The 12583-nt window shown below is 34.8% G+C and overlaps 1 protein-coding gene across 5 annotated transcripts in view; it reads left to right on the top strand.

Moving 5' to 3' along the window:
• Nucleotides 1-12583, top strand: part of DPH6 (diphthamine biosynthesis 6) — a 190021-nt gene that overhangs the window by 127766 nt on the left and 49672 nt on the right. For all 5 annotated transcript variants that reach the window (XM_083864141.1, XM_083864142.1, XM_083864143.1 and 2 more), the window contains one exon: nucleotides 5115-5357. In XM_083864141.1, coding sequence (XP_083720267.1) covers nucleotides 5115-5357 — 243 coding nt within the window. The remainder of the gene's footprint in view (nucleotides 1-5114; nucleotides 5358-12583) is intronic.

Genomic DNA, 12583 nt, shown 5'->3' with positions numbered 1-12583 from the left:
ATTGACTGCTGTAAACCTCAAAAGGCTCATTTTGAGGAATTTGATTTTTAGAGGATTGCCGCGGTGTTTACTATTGGGAAGTACAGAGTATGATTAGGAGATATTCATTATGTTGATTTAGTATTCATAACAGTATTGTGGCTTCTTCAGATGCACTGTTGAGTTTAAAGAGCTGCCAGGTTCTGTGCTACTCAGTGTTTGTGTACTGTGTGACATGATACTTCTCCTTGGTATAATTTAAATTAGGAAACGCACAAAAGTTTTAGGTGTGTTGATAGTGTTATGACACTCTGTTCAGTGTCAAATATGACTTTGTGGGATGATGTATCTTAATTTCCTAAACTGCAGAGAAAAAAAAAAATACAACCTAGGTTAGCATACATGAAATCGCAGTACATTTTCACCTCTTGTTAAAAAAAAGTTCTATGAATTTTCAACCCCCAAATATTTAAATTCAAAGAGAAAAAGTTAAAACATACATTGATAAAATAAATTTTAATAGTGAAGAACAATACAAAATTATGAATTTTTTGTAGCCTTGTAGCTTAGGTGGTCAGATACATCCATTCCAAAATGAGAACTAACAAAATGGACTCACAGCATCTGAAAACTGAATTATAAAACCTTTAAAACTGTGGGAATATTACAGCTAGTTCAATAAAATAATCATAATATGCTATTGATTAATTGTATTGGGTTTTTTTGACCTAACTAGGAAATAAAATTATCCAGAGAGAGTTTCTGAAGTTTTCAGTACAATGTGCAAGCATTCCACTAAGCTATATGTGGAGTCTTACAAATTTAAATTTTTTGTTCAAAGGTAAAAATAAATTAGTAGTAGTAGTATTATCATTATCATTGTTAGTATTAATAATAATATTTAGGAATATATCCTTCATCCTTTAGCTACTGATAACTGCACATTTTTGCTCAGAAGAAAGCCTGTATCAAATTCAACTATGTATTATGAACTCGTTCCTGGAGTTTTCAGACTATAAATTTGTAACAGTTCAAGAAAAACATGAATTATATTGAAGGTTGGGTGTACTAGAATCATGTAAGTCAGATATAATTTGTTTTCATAGTGTGAACTTCAAGCTTTTCAGTTACTGTTGTCTAAACTGTGCTTTTAAAAAGTTTATTCATACTAGTCAGTTGAATTAAAGCTGTCACATTGCAAAAAGCAATTTTGCCATCATTACCTAAAACAAGAGGGCCCTAGGAAGAAAGGATTATCATATATTGAATAAAAAGTTCACCACCTTGCAGCTTTAATCCCGTTAGGAAAGATTATTTCTATCTAACTTAATCAGCCAGAGGTCTTTATTGCCTGGAGTATTAATTGTTTTAGGTCTTCATTAAGGTCAGAGGTACCCGTGGCTGACCAGAGGCAGCCTATTAGTGTGTTGTCAGTTCTGCTTATTTACATTGACTGAGCCTAATGGTGGGTTGTGTCACTGTTAGGTCAGGGGGTCACTGAACCTTTTGTGCACCCTGACCTGCTAAAGGGCAGCAGTCACTCAGACACCAAACTGCATTCATAACAAAGATTTGCCTGATTGCATATTGACTCCTTCCTTCCAAGAAACATGCATTTGTGGTTCAACTATTAGCATTTGCCACAATATCTGTGAGTTAATGTTCAGATCCCTCTGTTAGAAGTTTCTAGCAAGCTTTAATGATGCCAGCAGAAACAGTTTCATAAACTTTCTAGTTGCTCTTGGCCTTAAATTAAAAAAAAACAATTCATAGGTGTCCTATTACTTCTTTTTCTTTCTAGGCAACAATAATTGCAACTTTTCCTTTCTAATTAGCAGCTTAAGTTAGACCTCAGTCAATTAAGTCTGGTTTTCTCATTGTTTCTTTTCCTGATACATATATATATGTAGGAGATGTGTTGTGTCCCTTTGGAAACTTAGAATACTGTTAAAAACTATTTCATGGGATAGAAACCGTTCCAACTGGCATCGAGTCAGTTCTTCTGAGTGTTCCTTTCCATGATACCATAGATGCTTTCCTTCTGTTTTCCTAATAAGTGAAAGCACCTTAGAAAAAAAGTTACTATACAGCTTTCCATTGGTATAAGCTATGTCCTTGTTCTGAATTATACTTATCCCTGCAAGACAGCTACACCATGAAATGTAGTAATTCTCGAATAATCTCTTAGCTTTCTATCTGTGAGAGCATCCTCTGAGGTTCTGATTGTCCACTGACCTCCTCTGATTATTTACAGTTGTGCTGACTGAACAAAACAGCTGCTAAACTAATTCGTTAACTTACAAGGACTCACCTTTCATATAACTTGCAATGATACAAATAAAAATAAAAAGGGAAGAAATGTGGAATCACATGAGGCCCCATTTATAACTTGCTTACTGCTGTGAAAAAATATTGGAAATAAATTTGTACAGGTGAGCATCTCAGCAGTATGAAGTTTGAGTTTTCAGGGTTGACTTTGGATCAAGTCTTTATTTAATTTTTAGCACTGGAAGTATATGTATAGTGTGCAGTGAAAATCAAATCACCAATGAGACATCTACTGTATACATCTGGATCCTTTAAGGATCAATACAGATCCTTTATATTGTAGTTTTGTTTCTTTGCTGAGTTTCCTGTATAATGCAAGTCCGCCAGGCTGGATACACTGCGAATCTATACCCTGAAAGATCTTCTGTTATCCCACTAAATGCTCCAAAAAGATAAACTGTTGCAAGGTTCTAGCAGGGTTTTGCAGAACACTTTCACAACACAAGTACTGACACCATACATTGTGACAGCTCCTCTTGTAAGATTTCAGTACTGTGAACAAGATAGCATGATGACTTTCCTGATTTAAATGCCTTTTACTCTGCTAACAATTTTCTGTATAATGCTTCAAACATTCCAGAGACAACGTCTTGAAATCTGCTGAAACAGTGTTTGTACTGGTTTGCTGCTTTGTCCTTGCTGATTATTTATGCTTGCTTTTTGTGACTGAGTCACTGAGAAAGAAAAGACATACACCCCTCCTCCTTCCCTTATTCTAAATTATGTCCCCCTGAAAAAAAATACAGTTGGTGCAAATCTGTGGCCATTTTTTTATCCTTTTCCCCTCTTTTCCCCTTGTATCCACCCTTCTATAACATGGTGGCTTGTTAGGAACATTGTTTTTCTATTAATTGCATCTTAAGATACAAACAAGTATGTTAGGAACAGAGGGATTTTTTTCAATTGGTTTTTAAAAAACTCTGCAAAATTCCCACTGAATCTTAGCCAAAAGTGGTGCCAATTTTGCTCAAATCCTTCTGAGATTTTTTTATGACCTTGCTTATGACCAGTGGGGCTAATTGTATCAGAACTGTCCAGGATACTTTAAGAAAGTGCTATCTTGGTCTGTATTTCAAAACACTGACAGATATTTTATCGTTAATTAGTATTCATATTATGTCTCAAACAATCTGTTCAAGAATAGGGGAAGTGAACTGGTTGAACAGCTCTTCTGTCTACCTAATAATTAACATGGGTGATGCATGGAAAACCAGCAGCTCAACAGGGGAAAAAAAGGAAGAAATACCGTCAGTGTGATTTTTTTTTTTTTTCTGTAGAAGTGTAAACTACCTGCATTGGAGTTTTTGACGAATGTATGGATTTCATTTTGCAGAGGTGAAAATGAATGGTTTGCTTTAAAAACAAACCTGTGCCCCTCTGAATCATATCTTTCTGAATTTGTTTCTCATCTTGTCAGTATGCCACTTGGTAGCTGGCTGGACTCCCTTGTTCAGTGGCACATATTTTAAAATAGTGCTGTAAAAAAAAAAAGAAAAAACATTTGTTCCTATGAACGAAAATATTGCTTTCATATATTTTTCCCAAATTCCAGATTATATATAGCATTATCAAACAATATTTCAGGTATTTTTAACCATTTAAATAGTTGATGTGTGTCAGTTGATATATTGTTTCCTCTGCCTCCTCCCCCTCTTCAGCTGCTAATCATAGAACTTGTATGCCAAATTGTATAAGATACTCTTCCAATAGTTACATGTGTGAGTCTTTTGTGAGACACAGACAGTTATGAGGACAGATTTGGAGTTGCATATGGGTCTGTCACATGGTTTGATTGCCATGTCTTCTAGGACACAGATTTCTTTTTTAATTATTCTTAATTCTGAGGAATTTTTACAGTTTATACAGTAAGTTCTGCAAAATTCTTCCGCAAGATTCCTTGCACAGTCCATTTTCTCTGTCTTTACTCCTAGCAAAATTCTTCCTGTGCTGACTTCAAAGCTGCTTACGCCCACCTTACTTCCCACTTCTATACTTAGTCTTCTTTTGATAGTGAATAAAATTTACTGTTTCACTGATTAGGAAATGCACAGACGTTCTAGAGAAGTGCAGCATAAGACGATGAAAAGTTTGATATTTATATTGAGATTTTATAAAAAAAGTCTTCGAGATGTCTGAATAATAAGAATAAATGTTTCCTTTGCTGGCTGCTGTTAAAAAATGTAGGTCTTCAGAGTGTTGCCAGGAAGATTTTGGAAAATAAGCCCAAAGTGACTGCATTGCAGTAGTAAATCTGGCCACCCATTAAAGTCCATTTTCAAAAGGTGACCCATCTCTTTGTTCTAGTAGCATTCTTCAGCATTTTATTTGCAATTTACTTTTACCTTGTGGTGGAATATAACCATTTTTTGTTCACACACAGTCATTTAGGTGTTCTGCTAATATATTTTTACAGTATTTTTAAATTAGTTTACTAAAGATGTTACAGATACGTACTTTCTCATGTGGTTTTATATAAAACAAAACTTAAGACATAGAAGAATAAAAAAATAATTGAACCAAAGATATTGTGCATCATCACTCAAAAGAAAAGAAAACAAGCGCATATTTAACCATATTAGGCATCAGTGTGATCCAGCAGCTGTAACAGTCCACATCAGATTATTGTTTTGAGCTGACACATGCATCCATGCATTATCTTTAGACTGGCATGTTTGCTCTATTTATAACAAATGATGGCAAAGAACAGCAGTATTATTGAAAGAAACTAGCTGGAAGAGAGAAAGGTGCTTCCCTTGTCTTCTGTAAGCTCCCAGAGTCTTAATGTACTTGATGTGATTCTCTCCTAGGTTGGTGACATTCTCTACTGTGCGGGACAGATCGCCCTGGTACCTTGCACGATGCAGCTTGTGAGCGGTGGCGTAGGCGCAGAGGCCAGCCTTTCCCTCCGGCACGTCGGGAGAGTCCTTCAGGCCATGAGCCAGAGGACTGCGCTCCACCACGTCATCACAGCCACCTGCTACGTCACCGACAGCAGGAGCATCCCCATTGCCCGCTCCATGTGGCAGAAGAAATTAAGAGAATGCAAAAAGGTAGCTGCCATATCCATTTTCTTCTTTCTAGGTTGTCTTTTTTTCCTCTCTAACTCTTGCAGTAATATCAGAATTTTCGCTGTATATTTCAGAGGGGTTCAAGTAAAGGTTTGATTGAGGTGTTATTTTCTGGCTCATAAGTGGTTGTGCACAATTGAGAAAGGAAACTGCTTAATAGAAAGTTATATTCACCACTAACTTTATCGTAATTCCCCAAAGCATTAGAACTCTTAAACAACAGTCAATTTCTCTAAAAAAAATGTGAACAATTCCTCGTTTGAATTACTTCTGTCCATGTATTTTTGCATAATGAGAAATGGGCATTTTACTTCTTGTCAGTTGTTCTGTTTAGGATTTTTTCCCCACTTGCTTACAAACGATATTGTTATGATAACTGAGTTTAGCAATTTATTGCTCATTATTGCTTTATATTTAGCTGAACTTCTAAGACCACATCTGGACATGCCTGTCTATTGGTTAACCCTTGATTACCAGCACAATAATTTGCACAGTGATTTATAATGATGCCATAATAATTCCTGATTTGCATGTGCCCCTTTTCTTAAAATAGCCATGGAACACCCAGACAGCATTAAAAGGTAATGGCCACAAATCTTGTAAATAAAACATAACTTCTCCCCAAATATATAAAAATTAAATTCATAATTGCTGTATAATTTGATATAGCTTAATAATATAGCCTAATAATTATGTTCTCTGCATTCGGCAAGTGCCTTTCTGAGTAAAGGTATAGACTTCACTTACATGCTTAAGCATCTCCACTTGATTTACTAACAAAAAACACTCCTAAATAGTGTTTATTATTCCTCTGGGACCAGATTCAGATCCAGTATTAAAACTGAATTCAATTTGGTTTTTTAATTAAATACCCATTTTTGTTCTGTGACCAATTAGTAACATACCACAACCACAAACACTCTCTGCTTTCTGATTTGCAATATATAAGATTGGAAGACAGATTGGTGGTGTTTGCCAGTTCTTGGAAACTTATCCTTTATCCATATACAGTCTTTTATGTCTTCCATAGTTACTATGCATACCAACTACTCTTTATCAACTCTTTTATTTCTTCCACTTACTAAGATGACTAGGCAGTACTTGCTTTTTTAATTTTTTTTTTTTAGCTACCTGAAAAACACTGATGAAGTTGCTTACTTTTGAGCTACCACTAACATCTGTTCCATGTCACGTTTTGGTTGTTCAGGCTGTTGCTTAAAAAATGGATTGTTGCCTACATGTACTCCTGAGAAGGGATAGCTGCCTGAGAGTTTTTAGGAATCTTTAAGAAAAACATCCTGCAATCAGGCAATCCTGTAGGTTGTTCATCAGTCTTATGCTGTGTTTATCCGATCATAATTCAGTAATGACAGTATCAGAAAGAAAAATATTAGATAATGTGTGCCACAATACCATGTAAAATGCTTTGGAAAAAAACTAAATATAAACGGGAGTGAGATATTATTAACAGCTGTATGTTCTTGTTTCTATAATTTTGTCAATAGGAGGTTCAGACAGAGGAATTAATTTTTTCCTGCATATTTTTTGATTAGTAGGGGTTTAGATACAAAGTAAAGCAAAGAAAAATACTTAAAAATATTTCTATTACAAGGAACTGGAGAGGGGAATTACCCTGCTCTGAAAATACAGTTGTCCTGTTAATGAAAATAGAGATTTTATATTGAAAAATGATAAACAGTTCTTCAGTTGTACTTCTGCCTCAGTCATTCAATAATATCCGTGAAAACAAGTAATGCAGTTTTTACTTTGGAGCAGCCTTCCAGATCCTTTAAGATACTGCCTTTCTCTGTGGAAGACAGAATATGGTAGCCTTACTCTGAAGGCATATTCCTTGTCCATTTTGTTTTGTTCAGATTTTGGTATTCGAGTGCTACTGCAGAGAGTTCTGTTGAATACCATGAGATGACATAATGGTCTGTTTTTGCCAAGTAAACTAAATCAGCTAGACCAAAAGTATTTTATTATTATTTAATTTTATTTTAAGCAGTAACCAAAGGCCTGAACCAGTAACAACCTAGAGATTACTTAATAAGAACAAATGGTTTCTCAGTTGAAATTGTTCTCCTTCTGTCATCCATGAAAAAAGGAGTTTGTTTGTGCAAATAAAACAGTTCAGCTCAGAACTCATTTTTTGTAAGCTATACATCATAAAACATAGAATTAATTATATTTTAAAGATGATATTTAGACTCTATTTCTGTTTATTAAATGTTTTGTATTGAGTAGCAAAGCAATGGTATATTAAGATAATTGTATTTAAAATGGTGACTAAACCATATGCATCAGAACTGCCAAAGGTGTTTTTCTTTAGAGTATGAGAAATTTAGCATTCTGTCATATGGTGATACCTTATAATTCTCTTCTACATAAATAATATTGTTCAGCAACTTCCCTTGAATCCTTCTATGTGTTTGATGTCAGTAGTAAGTACAGCAGCAAAAGGATTATATAATTTGTTTAGGACACCAATAAATTGGACCTAACAGCACATAATATAAAAAGAAGTATGAAAATTGTTCTCTGAATATGTTGATATAGCACAAAAGATTTACTTCTAAGAGTTGGATGTGGACGTGCAATTGTTCAAAGCTTCATTTGAGATAAGGCCACAGACACAGTTAGCTGGACTTCAGAAGACTTGTAATATTGCTAGTGACAATTGTCTTTTAGGAACTTCTTGAGTTACAAAGAGAAAGATCAATTATATTTAAATAAATATATATTTTTTTTAATTAGATAAATTATTAAAAGGTGTATTTCAGAATAATCTATTTTTTTCCAGAGGAAATAATTCATGTATTATTAACAGAGAAGTAGTTCTAGTGAGGATGGGAGGAGACTGTAAGAGAGGGAGTAAACAGTAGCAGTAAGCAGGCTGGGTCCCCTAGCAACTTCTAAATTGTTTCAGTCACCCAGCCTCTGGTCCCTTCCTTATTCAAGCATCATTCTGTCCTTCTTACACAACTCCTTTCTATTCCTGTCATCCCAATTTCCCTCACTGCTTTCGGCAGCTCAGTATCTGTGCTCCAAGTATCATTCCTGCAGCCTCAACCCTACAGTCCAACCCCCTGAGCCTCCCACAGTCATCAAGGGTTGTGTCCTTAGAGCTGGAATCCAGCCCTTGTTCTTCTCCTTTTCCTTCATATGTCCCTTTGAGCCACAGCATCACTGAAAGAGGCATTCAGGGACAGAGGAAACAGAAATCTGGTGCCTGTAAGGTTGTAGTAGAAAGGAAAAAAATAGCAGGGAGGGAAGGATAAGAAAGCAGCCCCACCAGGGGCTCAGCAGCCCAGCAGGGTTCACTCAAAAGGACAGAACACCACCTGAATCACTGGGCTAAGGGTCTTTGGATTGACATTTTGAATGTACATAAGACAGATTTCCTTTGTTAAAACTAAAAAAGTATTGTAAAAATTGAGATGTAGAGTGAAGGAGCTGAAGTTGGCACTTAATTCCATAGGTGCATAAAACTGCATTTTTGTTTTTGGAGAAATTCAGATATAGTTAAGGGAACAGTGATTAAAATCAAAATTTAAAAAACAAAACAAAACAAAACAAAATGGAGGCTGGAAAAATAGCATAAAAACAATTATGCAAACAAATAATCAAACCCAAAACCTAGGAAGACTTCTTGGAATTAACAAATACAAGTGCCAGCCATCATCAGCTTTCTTCTACTCTATTTTTAAGTTACGTTCCTTCCACAGTTTCTCTGTAATTGCCAGGCATACTTAGGGACATTTCAATATTCTTGAGGAGATAAATTGAGGGACCTAGTTCAGCATACCTAATAGCAGTTGTGTGCTAGAACAATTTAGGTCTAATCCAGCAGTTAGCATTTAGGGGGTTTTTGGGCTTTGTGTCTTCTTGGTGCTTTTTTTGAAGTAGCAAAAAAAAAAAAAAAAGAAAGAAATAAGCTTATAGTATTGCTAAAACTTTCTGGAAGAAGAACTGACAGTTTTCCAATTAAGTCTCATCTTGTGTTTTTCCTTACTTCACATCTTTTAATGACAGTGTCATGTAATATGATGATTTTATAAGCGGTTTTGCTAACTCATTCAGCAGAGTAATCAATAGAAAAAAATAAGCCAGATGGGTTGTAGTCCATTTGTATTGGGTGGGACAGATGGCATTATTGATAGATGGAAATATTCCAAATAATTATTGTATAATGATATAACAGTGACTGTGCCTGCAAAATTTTATTAATTTACTTTATGAATGCACTTTATTCAGTCGGGCTTGAGTTGTACTATTTAGACAGTACTCCCAATATATTTAATTGGGAGCTGAGTCTACACCCTAACTTATCCTTCCCCTGCTCATGGGCTTTCTGTGCAGAGATTTCCCTGTAGTATTTTGGTAAACTGTTTCAAGTAGTGGATTGTACTTCTGCCTATACAACAGATTCCCCTGGGCTAGCTGAGGTGGGCGAGGCCATGATTACACTTTTTTTCTACCTCTGAATGCTTGTTTTTCTTTCTTTTGTTGTCCTCACCAATACAAAGAAGAAACATGCTGTGCTGTCTCAAGATTTCAGGTGTTCCAGCTGGCTTAACTGCTGTGTTTTCTTTTTTTCACATCTTGCTAATCCTTGGCAACACTTGGTATAGCTAGGTTAATAAAATGTGTAATTTCTGATAAACTGTGTAATAAATACTCATTTAGACTGTTGCTATTCAATTGTATATTCAATGGAAAAGTACTGTGAACTAATTATTTCTGTGAGCACATTAGCTTCCTAGCAGAAAATATCTGAGTCCATTTGCTGCTTTTGAAATAAAATTGTTTATAAAAATATCTGAGTGCTAAAAATTAGTTTCAGTTATTTTGGTTGGATGAAATACATTCAAAACTTGGAGGCAGATTTTCCAGAACTCTCTGAAATGTTATCTCTGATTTCTTTGTTATAAAAAGAAAAAAATTAGAGAGAAACACTTTGGTGTGTTCAGTACACAATGTGTTTTTATCAACAGAAAGTTTAGAATTGGTTGTGTTTGTAAGTGAACCCAAAACGTTAGTGAAGGGAGATTTTGAGAGAGTGAAAACAATAATTTTTTTAAGATTAGAAGACAGAGTTGCATGGAAAAGTAATATTAATATGATATCAAAATGTATTAATAGTGCAAAGGTAATTTTATCTTCCTTTTAAGCAAGTCATTTTACACATAGTATTTTTTCTTAAATTCTTATATCATAGATCAGTTCCCCTCTGAGTTACTGTAATAGGCAGCTGCCAATGTATTTTCCATCCTCAGTAATGAAAAATCTCCTTGGTGAAATACTTCATGTGACATTAAAAAAAAATCTTTTTACTTTTATAACGCCACTTGCATTTGAACATTAGTTGTCTGGTACTCTCCCATCAATAGTTTTCTGAGCAAACATATTGCAAACTTTAAAAGTTCACCAGCCCATCTTCTTCTGACAGAAACTTTCTTCTTTTTTTACGGTAAGAATTCAGGATGAATGGCTGTGATCCCATGATTGTTCAAATCCAGCAAAGAGTGCTGCAGTTGACTTTCATTCTGTCAGGAATGCCAGTCAGGTTGTTGACAATGTGTTTCTTAATAGTGTGTAATGCAGAAGTGATGGAAAAAAGATTCACAGTGTTTTATCTGATATATATTGTGAATGGGTTCCACACTTATTTCAGCACTCGGGTAACTTGATGCCAAATTTTAAAATCTAAATTAAAACCTTTTGGACCAGATTTAAAAACTGTTTAGATGTCAAAAGATGTTACTCACCCAAACTAGGATTTTTTAAAGATATCTAAGAGCAGTCATCTAAGGCACTGGGCCCCTTCCAGGGAGCCCCTGCATCGTACCTTCTTTGACACTCCTGTAGATACCATTGGTGCTTTCCTGTATCTTTCCACTTTGCCTTACAAATAATGTACCGGTCCCAAGTTATAATCAAGTTAAATCTTGAACAAGAATCTGTCTAGCTACATCCAGTTGTTTCCTGGAGTAATTAGTGTGTTTTCATGGCAGTCATTTAGAATCTCATCATGCATCTGTAACAGCAGTCTGTGCATTGTTCAGACATTCCTGTGCTATTGCAAGTATACAGACTGTCATGAATTTAAATAAAATTCATGCATTCTCTAACACTTTATCCTAAGCATAGCAGAAGTAGCTTATGCTCAAATAGTGGAAGTTGAAAATTTTTCTTGCTGCAAAGGATTGGACAAAGGTTTGGGATCCTCTTTCGCCTATAGAGAAAATGACTATAAAACTTAAAATGGAATACTAAAAAAACTTCCCAGATTTCTGTGAGAAGATTTGTATTTTTTTCACCATCCTGAACAGATGTTTCTAAGCCAGTAAATATTCAGGTACACTTTTTTGTCTGATTTATTATATATAGTGGTTCTTATCTTTGCTTACTACAATTGTTAGATTTCCAAAAAGTGTTGTAAATTCTGTGTCCTATAGATAATACTATAGATAGTATTAATTTAATTGGTATCCTTTTACCAGTTTCTTGGGCAAAATATGAAAAATATGAGTAGTAGAAGTAAACAAGTATTACAAAGGTAAAATGACAGAACACTGCTACATTTACATTGCAGTAAAATCTCACATAGGTTAATTAATATGATTTTTAATATCACCAGAAGAAAAATAAAAATTTTTGAAAACCATTGCTGACAGCCAGTACCTATGCCTATCAAAAATGCAATAGGAAGAATATGCATGTTTCTGTTTCCTCTTTTTAGTCCCATCAAGTTTAGAACATCTATTTTGCTACTAGATGCTATTTTGAATGTTCCACAGTTTGATATATAAACCCAGGCTTCTTTTATGGCCCACGTTCAGAACACACAGTACATTAAATTGCACAGTGGTAGTATGTCTTTCATCTTGTGCCTAGTGTATTTCATTTCCCTTGCATTCAGATTAGTCAAAGCTTTTCTAGTCATTTGAAGCAACTGTAATGAGAATATTTAATACAAGTCAAATGCAGATAGTGGAAATCCAGAGGTCCTTGGAAATAGTTTGCCATTTGACACTGGGCAACAATAGGAGGTGAAAGGTTTGCCACTTAAACTTTTTCTTAAAAGAAGATTATGATATTCTATTTGTAACATTAGCAGAGCCTTAATAATGTTTAAAAATTAGTACAGTCAACTAAAAGAACATGACTTTATCTAAAGCCATTTTTAGAAATGGAATATATGT

The sequence above is a fragment of the Zosterops lateralis genome (assembly GCF_965231275.1).
Source record: "Zosterops lateralis genome assembly, chromosome: 6".
Taxonomy (NCBI): Eukaryota; Metazoa; Chordata; class Aves; order Passeriformes; family Zosteropidae; genus Zosterops; species Zosterops lateralis.
Note: the sequence above shows the minus strand (reverse complement) of the source record. Positions and strands in the feature narration are given on the sequence as shown.